General features: G+C 36.0%; 3 protein-coding genes and 1 long non-coding RNA gene across 5 annotated transcripts in view; 1 reads left to right on the forward strand and 3 right to left on the reverse strand.

Moving 5' to 3' along the window:
• The window catches only part of LOC127869138 (uncharacterized), a 220438-nt gene that overhangs the window by 112047 nt on the left and 88283 nt on the right, over positions 1 to 20108 (forward strand). The gene's annotated exons all lie outside the window — the stretch shown is intronic.
• LOC127869133 (uncharacterized) lies at positions 8 to 3418 on the reverse strand. Of its 2 annotated transcripts, XM_052411466.1 has the most exons (4): positions 3252 to 3418; positions 1198 to 1844; positions 826 to 1038; positions 8 to 558 (listed from the first exon to the last, which is right to left on the reverse strand). In XM_052411466.1, the coding sequence occupies exons 2-4, from the start codon at positions 1355 to 1357 to the stop codon at positions 212 to 214; spliced, it is 720 nt and encodes a 239-aa protein (XP_052267426.1). In that variant the 5' UTR covers positions 1358 to 1844; positions 3252 to 3418; the 3' UTR covers positions 8 to 211. The 2 variants fall into 2 exon arrangements, with proteins under 2 accessions (XP_052267426.1, XP_052267427.1); XM_052411467.1 differs by lacking the exon at positions 8 to 558 and having other exon boundaries at positions 585 to 1038.
• On the reverse strand, positions 8337 to 16960 carry LOC127869157 (uncharacterized). Its single transcript, XR_008044446.1, has 5 exons — positions 16860 to 16960; positions 14967 to 15098; positions 12842 to 13734; positions 11170 to 11212; positions 8337 to 8517 (listed from the first exon to the last, which is right to left on the reverse strand). It is a non-coding gene; the product is annotated as an uncharacterized LOC127869157 (long non-coding RNA).
• LOC127870112 (uncharacterized) overlaps positions 18240 to 20108 on the reverse strand; it is a 36111-nt gene continuing 34242 nt past the window's right edge. The window contains exons 5-6 of the mRNA XM_052412770.1: positions 19720 to 19831; positions 18240 to 18264 (exon numbers count right to left, since the gene is read on the reverse strand). Coding sequence (XP_052268730.1) covers positions 18240 to 18264; positions 19720 to 19831 — 137 coding nt within the window. The remainder of the gene's footprint in view (positions 18265 to 19719; positions 19832 to 20108) is intronic.

The following is a 20108-nucleotide window of genomic DNA, read 5'->3' on the forward strand; positions in this document are numbered from 1 at the left end:
TTCGAGGTCAGTCAAGTTAACAGACGAGTCACTCAGCACCTGCTCTGTCTGTTAGATCCGATTATTTTATCTTGAGAGACTTGTCAAGACAGAAGTCAGACTCACCAAGCCACCATGCAAGATGTTCATAGGTGACACGCTGAATTGCTTGAGCGACTTGTAGTATTTGTGCAAGATGTTAATACCTGGAGTGCTGATTTTCTTGAGCGACTTATAGTATTTGTGAGATGTTCATAGGTGACGTGCTGAATTTGTTGAAGACTTGTAGTATTTCAAGGGGATGATCATACGTGGCGTGCTGAATGACTTGAACAACTTGTATTATTTGTGGGAGATGTTCATAGGTGGGGTGCTGAATTTCTTGAGTGACTTGTAGTATTTGTGTGATGTTCATAGGTGGCGTGCTGAATTTCTTGAACGACTTGTAGTATTTGTGGGAGATGTTCATACGTGGCGTGCTGAATTTCTTGAACGACTTGTGGTATTTGTGGGAGATTTTCATAGGTGGCGTGCTGAATTTCTTGAGCGACTTGTAGTATTTGTGCGAGATGTTCATAGGTGGTGTGCTGAATCTTGAGCGACTTGTAGTATTTCTGGGAGATGTTCATACGCGGCCTGCCAAATTTTTAAACAACTTGTAGTATTTGTGCGAGATGTTCATACGTGGCGTGCTGAATTTCTTGAGCAACTTGTAGTATTTGTGGGAGATGTTCATAGGTGGCGTGCTGAAATTCTTGAACGACTTGTAGTATTTGTGGGAGATGTTCATAGGTGGCGTGCTGAATTTCTTGAGCGACATGTAGTATTTGTTGGAGATGTTCATAGGTGGCGTGCAGAATTTCTTGACCGACATGTAGTATTTGTGCGAGATGGTCATAGGTGGCGTGCTGAATTTCTTGAGCGACTTGTAGTATTTGTGGGAGATGTTCATAGGTGGCATGCAGAATTTCTTGACCGACATGTAGTATTTGTGCGAGATGGTCATAGGTGGCATGCTGAATTTCTTGAGCGACTTGTAGTATTGGAAGATGTTCATAGGTGGCGTGCTGAATTTCTTGAGCGACTTGTAGTATTTGTTGGAGATGTTCATAGGTGGCGTGCAGAATTTCTTGACCGACATGTAGTATTTGTGCTAGATGGTCATAGGTGGCATGCTGAATTTCTTGAACGACTTGTAGTATTGGAAGATGTTCATAGGTGGCGTGCTGAATTTCTTGAGCGACTTGTAGTATTTGTGGGAGATGTTTATAGGTGGCGTGCTGAATTTCTTGAGCGACTTGTAGTATTTGTGGGAGATGTTCATAGGTGGCATGCTGAATTTCTTGAGCGACTTGTAGTATTTGTGCGAGATGTTCATAGGTGGCGTGCTGAATCTTGAACGACTTGTAGTATTTCTGGGAGATGTTCATACGTGGCCTGCCAAATTTTTAAACAACTTGTAGTATTTGTGCGAGATGTTCATATGTGGCGTGCTGAATTTCTTGAGCAACTTGTAGTATTTGTGGGAGATGTTCATAGGTGGCGTGCTGAAATTCTTGAACGACTTGTAGTATTTGTGGGAGATGTTCATAGGTGGCGTGCTGAATTTCTTGAGCGACTTGTAGTATTTGTAGGAGATGTTCATAGGTGGCGTGCTGAATTTCTTGAACGACTTGCAGTTTTTGTGCGAGATGTTCATAGGTGGCGTGCTGAATTTCTTGAGCGACTTGTAGTTTTTGTGTGAGATGTTCATAGGTGGCGTGCTGAATGTCTCGAGCGACTTGTAGTATTTGTGCGAGAAGGGGGTTTGGACTGTTTTCAACATTTACTTCAACAATGTTCTTCTTCTTGGATAATAATGTAATCTGAAAAGGAAATGGCAAGTAAACTAAAAATAGAGTGTTTTTAGTAACAAACGAATACGTCTTGAATACATGTAAATATGCTGTAACACCTTACTTAACACACCTGTTTGTTTAATGCAAAACATTGTTTCTATAATTGATATTTAGGATAGAGAAATGATTTTTGTTCAAAGTAGCACTCATAATAGCATTGTTTAAATGAATAACGTGAACCCACTTGAAATGTTGTAGCGAGTTGCCATAATTATCTTTTTTTTAAACAGACATAACTTCAAAATGTGAGACTATACCACTTTAAATGTTACACAATACAACTTTTTGCAAATAAATTACTTAACAAGAGCTACGCATAACGAGTGCAAACGCTTTGGCTAGGGTGCAGTTTTGAATAAATGAAAGCTTGTCAGAAATTACTATTATTTTATAGAGGTCACAGTGACCTTAACCTTTGACCTAGTGACCCAAAAATGGGTGTGGCATGTAGACCTCATCAAGGTGCATCTACATATGAGGTTTCAAAGTTGTAGGTGGAAGCACTTTGATTTTAGAGCAAAATGTGAAGGTTTTAGCTCGACGCCAGCGGACGACGAGCTGGCTATGACAATACCTATAGTTTTCTCCGAAAACGCCGAGCTAAAAATTAAGAATAAGTGCTATCAATATAAAGTGTATTACTATTGTAAATTTAATATTAACGTTCTACTTATAGATGTTACAACCTATTAAAATCAAATAATTGTTTTAGCCAACCGTCAATTGTGAACTTCAGACAGTAATTATGGAAAAATTTAGAATAGACTTTTTAAGATTAGGAATTGGGCTGAATTGTTGCCCCAACTTTGACAGTATAAATAACTCTTTAAGGTCATACCAGATACTCAAGAAGCTGAGACATGCAAGCCTAATTGATATTGCTAATGCCGAGTTGAGAGTCGAAGGGCATACTGGTTGACACTTCCAAACTGCTGTCATATTTTTACGCCTTGTCTATTGCCAATTCAATGTGTGGCCAATTGGGCTTGGAGTCCAAAGTTACAAACCCTGATGGGTTAACCTTTAGCACCTCGTTTCAGATGTCAGAATTCACGCCTGAGGCATGCCCAGGGATGTACCATGAGTGTTCAAAACAAAGTCGTTACTGCCTTTGTACAGGTTATCCAACTTTTTATTGTTTTGATATTCTTTCTGGTGTCCAACAGCGAGAACTGATTGTTAGCTTTAACATAACTTTTGCTATAACTCCTTGTGTCTGGAACACTTGTTCCTATCCCTGCACTCAAGCTGAACTAACTCAGGCTCGAGTGTGGTTCACTCAACAAGGACATTGCAGTTGTTGAGAACAGTGCACGAGAACTCAACGTGCTCAGAATTTCCTGCACACGAATGGAATCGTTCAACAAAGCTGACCTTTTGAGGGCGTAGGTCAAGGTGGAGGCGCTAGGGTCAGGTCGAGTGGAAGGGTCGTCGTGAACTGAGGCTGCTAGGGTCAGGTGGAGGGAAAGGTTCGTCCTTGACTGAGGCTCATGCGGGCTGGACTGGTGCTGTTGCCGCGCCAAATTAATATCGATGATGGTGCTCTTTTGAAAACAACACAATGGGTGATATGAACTTGAAACAAAGGTTTGTATTTCAATTTATAAAAAAACTATGCATTTTGATTGGATGTGAATTTTTTAAACAGCAAATCTTCATTCTTATGAATTTTTAATCTGGCATATCCTTGGTTCCATGTCCAAAATAGCATACACATGAATCAAATCAGACCATTATATATTTAAACATTAAAAGTGTTGGCAAGTGCTATATAAACCTGTAAATTCATTAAAAAAAAATTCTAAACTTGCAGAGATTTAATTTCATAAGCCAATATGTGGCTCATAAATATTCAAAACTCACACAAATTTCACATAAGCTAATCAGGAAGGACACTTTCCGACTAGACTTGATTTTCATAAAGAGGAGACTTCCTTTCAACAAAAAATTCTTTGAAAGAGTCAGTGTTATCCCTGATTAGCCTTAAAGACTGAACAGGCTAATCTGGGACAACAATTTAAGCACATGCATTTTCCCACAACACAGCTTATTAATATTTTAGCAGCTCCTTACCTGCATAAAAAAAGGGAAAATCAACTTGTACAAAATATATAGAGGATATTTTTGGATTCTATGGGATATCAATTTTATTTCACGAGTGATCATATAAAATAATATTTTCACAAGTGGCACTGCCACGAGTGAAAATATGTATTTTTTATGATCACGAGTGAATTAAAATCAATATTCCATCGAATCCAACACATTTTCTTTTTATTTTATGTTTTTTTTCACCGCTTATTTATATTGTAAAAGAATTAAACTGTATAATTTCGTTGGATTTATTACGTCATTTCGTCGAAAAAATGACGTCATTCACAGTAAAACAGTAAAAAATATAGATATTTTTCACTGCTATTTTTCACTGTTTAAAACAGTGAAATACCAGTTTTATTTCACTGATATTTCTCTATAAACCACCGGAGAGCATAAAATAAAATGTTTTTTATTGGTTCTCATTATATTAATCACTTTACTTTTACAATGCTTTCACAGATGTTTTACTGTAAATATATGTTTCAATAAATGGGAGGCAAACATTTGACATTAATGTCTTCCTAAAGTTGCAAAAACATTCATACATTTTTACCATGTCTTTACAGATCTTTGAATGTTAAAATCTATTAAAATTCACAAAAGACAAAAAATCAAAAGTAAATAACATGTAACATATAACAAGCTGTATACATGGGTGAAAGTAAAAAAAAAGGAAAATAAGGAAATATTTTAGCTGGGGGCCGCAGGGCCGAAGGCCCCCGGAAGCTCCTAAAGGATAGCAAAATGATTTGCAGATAGGAAGCTATCCTCAAGTATAAGACCAACATATGTTGACAGTAATTCTTGCAGCTTACTTAACATGCATTCAATGGAAAACAAACAATGTTTATGTTTGTAAATGTACAATAACTTTATTCAGTCATTTAATGTATTAATTTTGTTTATTAAGCATACACTCTTACCTTAAAGAATTACTATAAATGTTTAATTATGAACACTATTTTGTGTGTCGGCATTGCTGGACGCATGGCCTACCCCCCCCCCCCCCCACCCCCCCCCCCCCCCCCCCCCCCAACAAAATCTTATCAGATTTACTTGATTCACGAAAACAACAACTATCCTTAGTTGTAATACAATGTTAATATTAACTGCTGAATATGTTATAATTTTTAGAAATTTGATATTATGCTTATTTTTGAACATTTAGACCATATAGGTTCCCTCCATACATGTTTTATTGTATTATTGCATTTGTTCTGTCTGTCTTTATTTAAAAAAATTTCTCTCTTTATTAAAATAAATTTTGAGTCCACACTCTAATAAGAATAAGTGTCCTAGTTTGAATACCGATTTACTTTCATGGCTTTGATAAAAGGTTAACAAAGCATGAGAACCATGCAATGTTAGCTCTGTAAATTATAAAATAAGATTGCTTAACAACTATTGTAGCTCAAAATAAGATTGCTGAACAACTTTTGTAGCTCTGTAAATTATAAAATTAAATGGCTTAACAACTATTGTAGCTCTGTAAATTATAAAATTAAATGGCTTAACAACTATTGTAGCTCTGTAAATTATAAAATTAAATGGTTTAACAACTATTGTAGCTCTGTAAATTATAAAATTAAATGGCTTAACAACTATTGTAGCTCTGTAAATTATAAAATAAGATTGCTTAACAACTATTTTTAATTGGCATATACATGCACGTCATTGTCTTAATAACCACTGTTTGTTATACCATATTTGTTCTCATCAGAATTTTGTATAAGACTCTTAAACAAACAGGAAGCAGAATTAACTTTAGCCTCGTTCTGGGAAAAATGGGCTTTACTAATGTGCAGTCATGACAGGCTAACCAAACACAACACTTTTTGCCAAGACTTGATTTTGGTTTAGAAGAAATTTCCTTTTAACAAAAAGTCCCTCAACAGGGGAATGAGTTGTCCCTGATAAGCCAATGTATGCAATGCAAACGCTAATCTTTGGATGGCACATAACATGAATTAAGTCCTGTTTTCCCAGAACCTTGTATCGCCTTATAAAACTATGTTACAGATTGTAGGCAGACTAACTTTGAGCCTCATTATGAGATAACAGGGCTTACTGTAACAGATTGTAGGCAGACTGACTTTGAGCCTCATTATGAGATAACAGGGCTTACTGTAACAGATTGTAGGCGGACTTACTTTGAGCCTCATTATGAGATAACAGGGCTTACTGTAACAGATTGTAGGCAGACTTACTTTGGGCCTCATTATGAGATGACAGGGCTTAGTGTAACAGATTGTAGGCGGACTTACTTTGAGCCTCATTATGAGATAACAGGGCTTAGTGTAACAGATTGTAGGCGGACTTACTTTGAGCCTCATTATGAGATAACAGGGCTTACTGTAACAGATTGTAGGCAGACTTACTTTGGGCCTCATTATGAGATAACAGGGCTTCGTGTAACAGATTGTAGGCGGACTTACTTTGAGCCTCATTATGAGATAACAGGGCTTAGTGTAACAGATTGTAGGCGGACTTACTTTGAGCCTCATTATGAGATAACAGGGCTTACTGTAACAGATTGTAGGCAGACTTACTTTGAGCCTCATTATGAGATAACAGGGCTTAATACATGTTGCCCTAAGAGTATTCCTAGATTAGCACGTACAGCAGCACAGGCTAATCAGGAACAACAGTTTTCGCCTAGACTGAATTTTCGTTTACAAGATATATTTCTTATACAATATATTCAATAAAAGCGGAAAGTGTTGTCCCTAATTTTCCTGTGCTGACTTCTTTGCTAACCAATATTATACAATGGAGAACACGTGTTTTAAATATTATATTTACTAAGGTTCAAGTTATAGAGCTGTATAGGATGATGAACTTGAAATAGTGATTAATTTCGTTTTCTTTATCTTCAATTGGGAATTTAAGGATATCGTTTTGAGAAAAATACATAGTTTTAGGATTGGGAATGGGGTCAATTTTGGACCCGAAATTTGACCAAAAAAAACCAACACTGTAAACCCACTATGAACTAAACACCTCCCTGCAAAAAGGCTCTATACAACCAAGGCATTGGATTGAATAGATACATATCTAACAAGACTACACTGCAACGCCGATATATCGCGATTGGTGGGGTCCAAAGATCATGAGCGCGATATATCCGGCGCGCGATATAACTCTAGAAATGTCTAACTTTATTTTATTGCGGTTATTTTGTCAAATTTCCCAATGTTTTAATTTTATATACGGCGCTGCTACATATTTGTATAGTAATACATGTAATTGCAAACCAATTCTACAATCAACATTTTCATAATTACATACGTACCGGTATCTGTAATTATCATGAAAACCAAAATGTAAATTATATTTTTTATTTTCATGTAAAATATCGCTCGCGAATCAGCTAAAAAGAAGAATTCTTGCCATAAAAAACGTATAAAATACAATTGTGCATAGATTCGAATTTACCCTTATAAGTAGTCCTAATTAAGAAACTGAAACAGCGTAACGGTAACGATACAGCCTGCTTGAATTTTAGTTTATTAAGAGGAAATGTCAACGTCACATAATTCGCGAGATACCGCGGTACTTTAGTTGAAATTTACAACGAAACTTTCAATGGAAATTAAATTATCTCAATGTTGTACCCGCTACGAAATTATTATTTACAAATAAATACACCTACGCCAATTTTTTATCACGACAAAGAAATTCATGACTAGTACCGAAATTTAACGATTTATATACCTGTAAACTGCCAATATTACCTTTGCAATGACACTTGAATTGGTTATTTCTTAAGTGTTAAAAACAACCCCAGCCGTGTGTAAACAACACTATCACTTATCCACTGTTGTTTACGCTTCACTGCGTGCCATAGTAAGCCGCGACATCAATTGAACCTATGTTTTGACCAACTTTCATGATGATTGGGGCAAACATTGTGACTTCTAGAGTGTTTACAAGGTTTCTCTATAGCCAAAGAAGGAAAACTGCCCCGCCCACTGGCGGCCATGTTTTTCAACGGATCAGAACCACTTTTGAACTCATCCAAGATATCATTAAGACAAATATTTTGACAAAGTTACATTTAGATTGGGCATGAAATGTGACTTCTACAGTGATTACAAGGTTTTTCTTGTTTTTGACCTAGTGACCTAGTTTTTGACCCGGCACAACCCAGTTTCGAACTCGGTCGATTATTCATTGGGACGAAGCTTCTGACCAAGTTTCATGAAGATGGGACAAGAAATGTGGCCTCTAGAGTGTTTACGAGCAAATGTTAACAGACGGACGGACGGACATACGATGGACAAAGACCGGTCACAAAAGCTCACCTGAGCAATCAGGTGAGGTAACAAAAAGTCAAAACAGTAAACATGGACTAACCAAGGCTCTGCTGTTCGAAGTGTTGATGTAGCCAACATTGGAGAAGATGTGGTGTGCTAGGCTGCTGCAATACGTCTTCGTACTTAATTTCTTGAGCGAGTTGTAGTATTTGTTAAAGAAGAGGTTACCACCGATTTCCATCGACATTTACTTTAACGATGTTTGTATTGTTGGCTAATAATATTTGCTGAAAAGGAAAACATAAAATGTGAGATTAAACAACTTCAAACGTGAGACTGCACAACTTTTAAAGGGGCCATCCAACAGATTGGTACATTGACAAATAAAGTTGTTTCAGATTCGCAAATTTTCGTTTTTTATGATATTTTTGAGGAAATAGTAATACTGACAATTTACCATGCTTTTAAATATCCATTATATGCATCTTTTGACAATTTGAAAAGACAAATTAAAAAGTCGTTTGACGCAAATCGATTGAATAATTTGGAAAGTTCTGTTGTTGTAGTTATATTTTGGGAAACTACAAGGATTGTTTGTATAGGTAAAAAATACATTGCTCTAAGCATGCGCATTGATGGTCAAGTGGTCTAGGCGGGAGACTTTTAACTCCAGGACTCCAGGGGTCAGTCGTTCGAGCCCTGTTGAGGGTTATTTTTTTTCCTTTTTTTAAAGTTGTATTGTTGTGTTTTTTACGGGAGATTTTTAGGTCAAATGTTTAAATTTATCAACATAAAGCATTTAATGACATGCTTCATTCAATAATGCCAAAATCTGTTGGATGGCCCCTTTAATAAGAGACTGAGCAATACAACTTTAAATGTGGCACTACAAAACTTAAAACGTGAGAATGTACACCTTTAAAAGTGAACATATACAACTTTACATTTGAGACTATACAATTTTAAATGTGTGACTATACAAATTAAAATGTTACAATGTACACCTTTAAAGGTGAAACTATACAATTTTAAATGTGAGACTACATGTATACAATGTATACAACGTTAAATGTGAGACTTTTTTCAACTTTAAATGTGATACTTTACTATTGTATAATATATCTTAAGAAACAAATAGATGTGAGTTGAATATTGTAAGTGTATGAGTACTTGATCACACACTTTTGGCTATGGATTAGACACAGATACAGAAATACAGATGGAAGTCTATGGTGAATTCAGTGTACCACATCAGGGCTATAGATTACAAGCGTATGTGCGTTATTACTTAATTAAAATAACCAAAAACGTAATTAAATTTAATATCAAGTGTACAAAAACGCAAAAATAAAGTTAATTATGTATTTCCCGTAAGAAAACCTTGCGTCACGAAATGCAATCATTACAAACACGGGACGTCTTTTTTTAGACTGGTTATTTCCCGTACAAAAATGTACCGAATAGTTTATACATGTATGCCGTCCTATGAAGAAAAGAAGACAGTCTTTCCAGCGGTTATCAATCTTTACTGTAATTATTTTCGTACACCCATCCGATTTCTACTTTCATTTTCTAAAAATATCAAAATGGCCACTCGTGGCCGTAGAAAGAGAATCCTCACACAAACAAACACTTTGGACAGGTATTTAGCCAGAATATTGGGGAAACCGAAAGATTTTGTGCTGCTATGCTGAACGATCTGTTGCAAGATGTGATCATTTCTCCAGAGAATTTAGTTCATCCGTTATTATCGGAGATTTTGAACGAGGTTGTTAAACCCAAAAAACACGTTTATGGGGAGTGTAAGTGAAAAAACTTTAATAAAGTGGCGAAACAAACACCCGTTGCTGGTGATGGATATGGAAAATGGAGTTATGAAATGTACATTATGCACATACATGAAAAGTAACTTAAAACTAACTAATGTTGCTACAAATGTTGATTTATTTTTCACCTGCACATAATAATATAGTAATCTTAGTAGATATTTATTATATAATATATGTAATTCCCTAAATTACCCAATTGAGTAAAAAAAACGGGGGTGAAAAAACCAATTAAGCTCAAAAGTAGGGGGTAAAACATTTTGCTAAAACTCTATTGAATTTACAAAAACCCTATTGTTGTCAAAACAGGGGGTGAAAAACCCAATTACCCAAAAAATTATCTATAGCCCTGCCACATCTTGCTACAGGGGACTTTTATAATTTTAATAGTTATTATTGCCTATTCTGGCTAAAACTATGCAATGTAAGTGATATTGAATAGATACAACATGTAGTTATACAGTGTATCTACATTATATGGCATCTTTTTGTAGGACACACCTTATATTTAAAGTTTCACTTCTAGTGTTGAAATTGTGTGCATTAGCATATCAAAGCAATAAGCCCCATTGTTTCTTGCAAACATATGGGCTTTGATTTAAACAATAATCAAATCCAATTACAACCCAAAAGCTGTATCAAAAGCATTGACTTCACTAAGGTACAATAGTAATGATTAGCGCTAATTGTTTACAACTGTATTATCCGTTGTGTGTTTTCAAGTGTTGCAGGCAAACGGCGGATCTGGATCAAATACAATAACGCTTTATGATCAACAACTGACTGATATACATTCTGAATTTTAATTACAAAGAAATAAAAAACGTATGAATGTGTGTTTGATTGTTTGCGTTTACCTACATTTACTATAATCTAATGTTTGTGTATCAATTCAAATGTGTTTTATTAATTGACATTATTGTGCTATATACATGTAGTTAAACTGTCTGTCATAAATTGCTAGAATTAAAACTAGAGCTTTGTCACAGACTATACCACCACATGCCGCATTGCCACAGACTATGTTGCATGCTGTCTTCACAAAACAAGATAATCTAATTTATGTCGATTTTTAAGAATTATTATGCCATTATTATTTATGGCCATTTTTACCTTTGAACTCTTGAATTCGTTCGCATGACAGGCCGTCCAATGACTGTGAACAGAAATAATGTAATGAGTCATTTAAAATCTCACAATGAAAGACATAGTTATGGCCCGGACAAGCTCATTTATGGCCATGTTTCACTTTAGAACTTCAAGTGTGACCTTAACCTTGGAGATATTGAAGTAATTCTTTTGCATGACACATTATCCAATGATTGTGAACAAAAGTACCAAGCAATTTTTAAATCTCACAATGAATGACATAGTATGGCCAGAACAAAAACATTTATAACCATTTTTGACCTTTGAACTCACAGTGTGACCTTGACCTTGGAGATATCAATGTAATTCTTTTGCCTGACACACCGTCCAATGATGGTGAACAAAGGTGCCAAATGATTTTTAAATCTCACAATGAATTACAGAGTTATGGCCCGGACAAGCTGATTTATGGCCATTTTTGACCTTTGAACTCAAAGTGTGACCTTGACCTTGGAGATATCGACGTAATTCTTTCGCACGACACACTGGCCAATGATGGTGGACAAATGTGTCAAATGACTTTAAAATCTCACAATGAAAAACATAGTTATGGCCTGGACAAGCTAATTTATGGCCATTTTTGACCTTTGAACTTAAAGTTTGACATTGATCTTGGAGATATCAACGTAAAATTATTTCACGTGACACACCGTCCAATGATGGTGAACAAATGTACCAAGTTATTTTAAAATCTATGGTCCGGATAAACTTTTGGTTTAAAACACACCAAGTGACCCCGTGACCTAGTTTTTGACCCGGCATGACCCATATTCAAACTTGACATGTACATCATCTAGATACAACTTGTGACACCAAGTTTGGTGCAGATCGGATGGAATTTCGGGACAGACCAACAGACCGACCGACAGACAGACAAAGTGATTCCTATATATAGCCCCCATTACTTATTAGTGGTAATGGAGGTATAAAAATGATGTAATTATATTTGATTATAGGATATATATTTATTGTAGAAAAATAATATGTAAACAGTTATTCAGTCCCACCAATCAGCTTAATTCATAACAATCAACTTGTTAATGGCATACAGTAATAAGGGCCAGTTATTACAGGGACCTTAAATAAATAAAAAGATCATTCACCTGATAATAAAAGACTAGTTAATTTACATGTGCTTAACATGGTCTACCTCCTGCAAGTTAATCTCACGGGTTTTCCCATTTTGCCCATGGCAATTTATCGCGGATATGTACTACAAACAAATCGGGCATTGACTTACACAATTTTTTTTTGTTTAAATCATAAATTACATGTAATAAATTAAAGTGCTGATGCAATAGTCATTTTTCTTTAACAAACAATTTCGAGCTGACGAAAATAAATGGTTTCACAGTTTTTGTGAAATAAACAACATAAACAATTTTTATAACATCTATAACTTCAAAATAGTAATAAAACTTAGTAAAATAAGTATATTAAGCCAGTAATTCTCATAACGACTTAAAACATGTGCTAGAACTAGGGGCTAGCTCTGTGAAAAGTGTCCTTTTTATGGCAAACCGTCAATTGGGAATTTTAACCAGTAATTATGTTAAAATATAGACGTTAAGAGATTATGAATGGGACTTGATTATTAGCCCCTATTTTCAAAATAAATAAAACTGTAAGGTCTCACCTGAGGCTCAAGAAGGTGAGATGACATGCTGGCCTCGCTGTGATTGCTAAGGGCTGAGTTTGAGTTCTACCTAATGTTGGGTTGGAGTCAAAAGGCATACTGGACCACACGACAAAACTGCTGTCATTTTTCAACGCTTTATCAAGTGTCAGCTCAATGCGAGGCTGTTTTGTCTTGGAGTGTGAAGTGCTCGTAACAAACCATGATGGGTACACCTTAAGCACCGTGTTTATGTTGTTGGGAAGAATTTGCGTCTGAACCACACCGATGTATTCATCGTGCTATGAGTGTTCATACAAAGTTTTTTTTGTCAGCAACTGCGTAAAAAGCATGTTCACTTTGAACATTTTGGATGCATAAGAGGACAAACCAGGATGGTCCATAATGCTACTACTATTGAAAGCAGAAGTAGACCCCGTGGATAGCTTATGCTTCGATCTATAACTGTTTAACTGTTTCTAGATTTTCTACCATTATTCCATGTGTTGCTCTGTTAGTCCAACAAAGCATGGAAAAAGTTATCCAACTTTTTATTCTATGTACTATTCGTTGTGAAGTCCACAATCAGTGACTGTTGGTGTTACCATAACTACTGCTATAACTCAGCGTGTCTGAAATACTTGACCCACCTCCGGCGCTGGAGCTTAACAAACTACTTAGGCAGGAGTGTGGATCGATCAACAGGGACATTGCAGTTGTTGAGAACAGCTTGTAAAAACTCAACATGCTCAGATATTCCAGCAGACCGGTATTGTTCAATAAAGCTTTGAAGCAGGAGGTCAAAGGGGAGGAGCTAGGGATCAGTGGAGGGGAAGGGTTGTCCTGGACTGAGGCTCCTGGGGGTCCGACTGGTGCCGTTGCCATGTCAACTCAATAACAATGCTCCTGCGCATCTGAAAACAACAACACCATGGGTGATGTGAAACAGTTACGAAAGTGTTTATACAACAATCTATAAGAAACTAAGCCTCTTGATTGGATGTGAAGGTTTTCAACAGAAACATTTCATTCTCATTAATCTTTAATCAGGCATTTCATTGTTTCCTTGTAAAAAAAAACATGAAATTTAATTCAATCAGACCATTTCGTATTAAATCATTAGAAGTTTTGGTCAATGTTATATTAACATGTAAATTCATAATAACGATTTTTTTTTCTCAACTTGCAGAGATGTAATTTCATAAACCAATATGCAACTCATTAATATTCATAATTGTCATCTCAGATAAGCATGTCAAGTCCACATAAGCTTATCAGGTAGGACACTGACTTTACTGAATTTTTATAAAAAAGAGACTTCCTTTCAATAACAAAATAAAGAAGAAAGTGTTGTCACTGATTAGTTTGTGCGTACTGCACGTGCTAATCTGGGATAACAATTTCAGCATATGAATTAATACCCATTTTCCAAAAGTGCAGCTCATGTACCTTTTAAGCCATTTCTTTCCTACATAACAATAAATAAAAAAATCAATTTGTTAACAATTTAATAAGTTTTAATGGTACTCATTCTATCAATCACTTTACTTTTGAAATGTCTTCACAGATGTTTTACTGTCAACATATGATTCAGTAAATGGCAGGCAACAATTTAACATTAATGTCTTCCTGAAGTTTCAACAACACACACAACTTTTTTAACATACCTTTACAGATCTTTGACTGTTAAAATCTGCTTAAAAATTTAAAATAGACACAAATTCAAAAGTAAATCAACATAAAACAAAAGGTGTATACATAATTGGACAGCAAATACAGTGCAACAATTAACTTACTGCTGATCTTAAGTTCTCTCCCTTGATATTGTATGCTCAATAAATTGCGCAATAAATTTAACAGCAACTAAATGGCAACAACTCACTACAGGAGCAGATTTTAAATTCTCTCCTTTGTAAGTGTAAGCTAAATTAATTAAAAAACAACTAAAGGGCAACAGCTCACTGCTGGCAAAGATCTGCAGTTCTCTTCATTGTTAGTGTCAGCAAAATTAAATAAACAGCAACTAAATGGTCACAACTCCCTGAGCATGGTTTAGGTATACAGTTCTCTCCCTTGTTAGCTAAATTAAATAAACAACAACAAAAGGGCAACAACTCACTGCTGGTGCAGATCTAGAGTTCTCTACCTTGTGAGTGTCATCTAAAATGTCCTTCATGATGCAATCCCCACACATGGAACGACCAAGTCCCCCCATATCACAGGACTTTGATACAGCCGATCCTTTCACCAGACAGTAGTCTTCTGTGCTGAGCAGTTGCTGTAAAGTTGAGAAAACCAATCTGAAACATTTTGTCCCAGTCAGTCTTTTGAACTAGTATGTACGAAATAAACCATCGATTTTTTCCCAATAAGGGAAAGTACCTGTACCGCGTCCATTAGGACTAATTAGTGTGATAATACCTGACATTAAACAAATTTGCAGTGTGAAATCTTTCAAATGGAAATTATAATGGATCTTTTAAATAGCACGGAACTTACTTTCACAAACCCATCAAAATTATATTTTACATGCGTTTTTTGATTAAATGTTTAACGTAAACTGGCATATACGGAAATGCATTTTAAATGTACTTTTGTGAAAAACTGCCATTCCGTAGAATGAAACATAGCTCTGAATCATGTCCATTCCAGACAAGAAACTATTTCAAAAAAGGCGCTGACTGATACAACAAATTGGGTCGCCCAATGGCAATCAAATATCTGCTAAGAGAAAGGCTTTAATCGCCAATTCAATGGAATTCTGCACCCCAGACACTGTAAAATCATTTATATTCGTTGGCATAATTTTTTTTTTAATTACTTTTTCATGGACATTTAAATTTGTGGATGTCTGATTCTGGATAAACAAGGGCTGTTTGTAAAACATGCATGCCCCCCATATGGGCTGTCCATTGTACTGGCAGCCATTGTGTGAATACGACTTTTGTAACTGTGACCTTGACCTTTGACCTAGTGACCTGAAAATCAATAGGGGTAATCTGCAAGTCATGATCAATCTACCTATGAAGTTTCATTATCCTAGGCGTATGCGTTCTTGAGTTATCGTCCGAAAACCAGTTTACTATTTCGGGTCACCGTGACCAAAACCTTTGACCTAGTGACCTCAAAATCAATAGGGGTCATCTGCGAGTCATGATCAATATACCCATGAAGTTTCATGATCCTAGGCGTATGCGTTCTTGAGTTATCATCCGGAAACCATTTTACTATTTCGGGTCACCATGACCTTGACCTTTGACCTAGTGACCTCAAAATCAATAGGAGTCATCTGCAAGTCATGATCAATCTACCCATGAAGTTTCATGATCCAAGGCGTATGCGTTCTTGAGTTATCATTCAAAAACCATTTTACTATTTCTGGTCACCGTGACCTTGACCTTTGACCTAGTGACCTCAAAATCAATAGGGGTCATCTGCGAGTCATAATCAATGTACCTATGAAGTTTCATGATCCTAGGCCCAAGCGTTCTTGAGTTAACGTCTGACAACCACCTGGTGGACGGACAGACCGACCGACCGACATGAGCAAAGCAATAAACCCCCTCTTCTTCGAAGGGGGGCATAATAAATTTCCTTTAAAACATACATTCCTCAAAAGTGGAAAGTATCGTCCCTGATTAGTCTGTGTTAGGCTCATGAGGATGGCACTTTAAATGCATTAAGCCCCATTTTCCCAGATCGATGCTCACCTTGTATCACATTGTAAAACTATGTTACAGACTGTAGGCGGACTTACTTTGAACCGCTTTCTTATATAACAGGTCTGTATAAATGTTGCATTTAGTGTCGTCCTAGATAAGCCTGGACAGCAACACAGGCTAATCAGGGACAACACTTTCAGCCTAGACTGAATTTTATTTTAGAAGAGACTTCCTTTGCACAGGCTTATGTGGGAAAACACTTGATACAAATACATTCCATCCTGTTTTTCAAAGCAAGGCACATATGTTTTTTGAAACAACTCAAAAACAGACTGGAAGAAGACTGAAGGTGAGTAGAATACTGCTGGGTTTCTTACAGTGCGTAAAATGTTGCTGAGTTTCTGCCTTGTTCTGGTCCATCTCAACTGACTTTGACGACTGATTGATGGGACGGCCTCTTGTATTTGGTCAAGCACCTGACGAGTACAAGGGAAAGTGATGGGGCTCAAAGGCTAACGAAATGTAAAAAACACTTGAGTTGTTGTTAAAACAGTGATTGTTAACTCTAACTCAAAAGCAAATTTTGGTAAAAATTGGATTAAAAATTGTTGCAGAGTGAAACTTGGTAGCAATTAGTGACAAAGATAAATCTCTTAATTATTTAGTTTATGACCTTAATTTTCTAGGTAGGAAATCATTTGACCTTACATTGTTGCAGTTGCATGCATACAAAAAACTGACTGTAAAACTTTTTACTGTTTTAGGAAAAAGGGCGGGGCCCTTCCAATTGGGAAAAATTGATTTTTTTTCCCAAAAATTGGGACATTGGTGTTGCTGGTTTTTTGCTTAGAAATACTATACACTTGAGAATAAGGGTGTTCAATATTATATTAACTAAGGCTCAAGTTAGAGAGCTGGATAGGGAGACAAACTTGATATTGTGATAAATTTCTTTTTCCTTAAATGACATTTTACACATCTAACAGTATATGCTATGTTTATAGGTGTCTATCGCAACCGTTGTTTATTTTTGGTGTTTCACTTCATATACACTTAGATTTGTTAATTCAGTATCAACATACTAAAACAATATCCCGGAAAGAGAAAAATAATGCATTTGAATAACAACCGTATTTTTGTTTGAAAAATGATGACAGAAATGATTTGTTTTCCTGCAACGATATATCTATTTAAATGACTCACGAACACTAACTCCGATCCTAATAAAATACAGTTCCACTCGGCTTAGATGACTGGGGCAGTCATGTAAAATATCGAATATAATATATATTTTTTATAAACATCTGGTAGCAAGATTAGTTGCAGATAATTGGTCAATTACCACAATTTTAACTAACTCTTTTGAACTGTTAATTCTTTTCAGCTCAATTCAACAGTGAAAAATGCCCATAATTTCACTTTATTTGAATTGAACATTTTAGGCGGTCGTTTGAGGAAAATATATAGTTTTAGGATTGCGAATGGGGTGGAGTTTGGACCCCAAATTTGACAAAAAACAACACTGTATATACACCAAGAACTTAACACCCCCTGGCAAACAGGCTCTATACAACCAAGGCATTCGAAGGAATAGATTCCAATCATATTATCTCTCGCACAACTGTGTTAAACCTCAAGGCCACATGGCAGGCCTTTCCCAGACCATTTTGGGAAAAATGCTATTTCAGGATTGAGATTTTTTGCGCGAAACATCCAAAGGCCTGCATGGGGATGACAGAAATTCTTCAGGTTTTGTGTTACTGAGGTTTGGAAAGCTTGGAGCTGAAGAAGGGTTTGAGTTATTGATTCTCAAGTAAAACAAGTACTAAGAAGTAAATAAGTGCTATTAACAGTGATATACACAAGAATAGACGCCATATAACCTTCTATGATATCATGCCATTCTTATCCACTTCATTTTTGATATTCCTAATACACAGGAACACTGTCAAATCAGTAATATTTGTGGGACATTTATAATGCTTTGTTGATTTTAAGGGTTGACCGATCCACAAATTTAACACACACATGAGAATTTAACTGACACAAATTCTCATTTATTTTTCCAAACTGAGAAATCCACGAATATAAATGACTTTAAAATATAAAAAAAAAACAATTATAGAGGATATTGTGTGTTATGTAAATTCATACTGTTCTTTTCCACCTCATCTTTTTTGCATTCTTAATACATAGGAAATACACAAGCAGGCCTTTTCTGGCATATTTATGGGTCTGTTAAATAGAACCATACCCAAGCGTGTTCTTTTTTAAGATAAGTTCCTCATGATTATTATATCTCACTTATATTTAAATTAGATGTAAACAATATAATATCATTGTATTATTTTAATTTGAAGTATAAGAAAGAGTTATATACATGCATTTTCCCCCAAAATGGCAAGGAAAAGGTCTGACAAAGGGTCTATGTTACCTTCTGCGTACTCAGGCCATCCTTGTCCACCACATCCTCAGCATCGTTGTCCTGACTCAGCAGCGACTGTAGCAGCAAAATAGCTTGATGTATTTCTTGTATGTATATTTAGGACTCAAACAAATTCATAAAAAATGTAATTAACACACACACGTTTATATAAATGTAATGAAAATCAATAGCAAATGTTCAACAGCATAAAATATGGCAAATTAATAAATCTTACATCAAGTGTTACCTTTCTGTAAACATTGCGTACAATATCAATATATACTCCTCCAAAGATTACTTACACAATGTCATATTTTATTAAAAAAGGTTTCATCCATATACATTTCTTACATGGCATGTTTTATAGAAATGAAAGTCTAAAAATAGCCTCTGTTGCTATGTACATGTGCATATATGTACAAATATTACATGTTCAGTTCAAATGCTTTGTTTTTTCATGCAAATTTTACAAGAACTAAATGTTAGGACCATAATGACACAAACGTTATGACAACATAACATAATATGCATTACATCTTATGTTCCAACAAAAACCCTCACATTGTGTAATCAGGTAACAATATGTGCACATAAATTATTTGTATCTTTAACTACACACACAATGTTGTATTGTTATATCACACACTACTATGTTCGTATGCTAAACAACACATTGTCATTGAAATACTAATCACTAATTACAACAACTAATACATACATGTACACACTATTCCACTCTGAACACCAGGATGGTGTCGTCCCACCTCTGTCCCACAATGATGGATGATGTGGTGCTGCTGTAGCAGACTGACTCTGGCCTCCTCCCTCCATCCTCCCATGTAGCAAGATTAGCCAGCTTACTCTCCCCCTCCCAGCCCACCTGTTGTACAGTGAAGGGCAGGGATCCACAGACCAGCACCTGGCCTGCAGGGGTCACATGTAGACCACGTGGGTACAATAGTGCTGGGTCTGTGTATGTAGCCAGGAGTGTGCCATCCCTGGCCAGGGTGAGAAGCTTGTCCTGGACCCAGTTAGTGATGTACAGCCTGTCTCCTGTGGGACTCACAGCACACTTCTCTACTGCAAAACAGAGTAACATCAAGATATTGAATTACTGTCAATGTTAAATAATCTTATTAAACATACTGCAGTGATATTGTATTACGCATATGTTGCTATAAAGAGGCCTTTACACATCTAA

The sequence above is a fragment of the Dreissena polymorpha genome, chromosome 2, assembly GCF_020536995.1.
Source record: "Dreissena polymorpha isolate Duluth1 chromosome 2, UMN_Dpol_1.0, whole genome shotgun sequence".
In the NCBI taxonomy this organism is placed as follows: Eukaryota; Metazoa; Mollusca; class Bivalvia; order Myida; family Dreissenidae; genus Dreissena; species Dreissena polymorpha.

What these genes read in the sequence shown, in the direction of transcription:
- LOC127869133 (XM_052411466.1), bottom strand. Translation starts at nt 1,357, where the DNA reads ATGAACATCTCGCACAAATACTACAAGTCGCTCAAGAAATTCAGCATG. An exon ending in CAAGAAATTCAGCACGCCAC is followed by an intron (nt 1,039 to 1,197) that starts CTATGAACATCT and finishes TCAGCACGCCAC; the next exon opens with CTATGAACATCTTCCAATAC. An exon ending in CAAGAAATTCTGCACGCCAC is followed by an intron (nt 559 to 825) that starts CTATGAACATCT and finishes TCAGCACACCAC; the next exon opens with CTATGAACATCTCGCACAAA.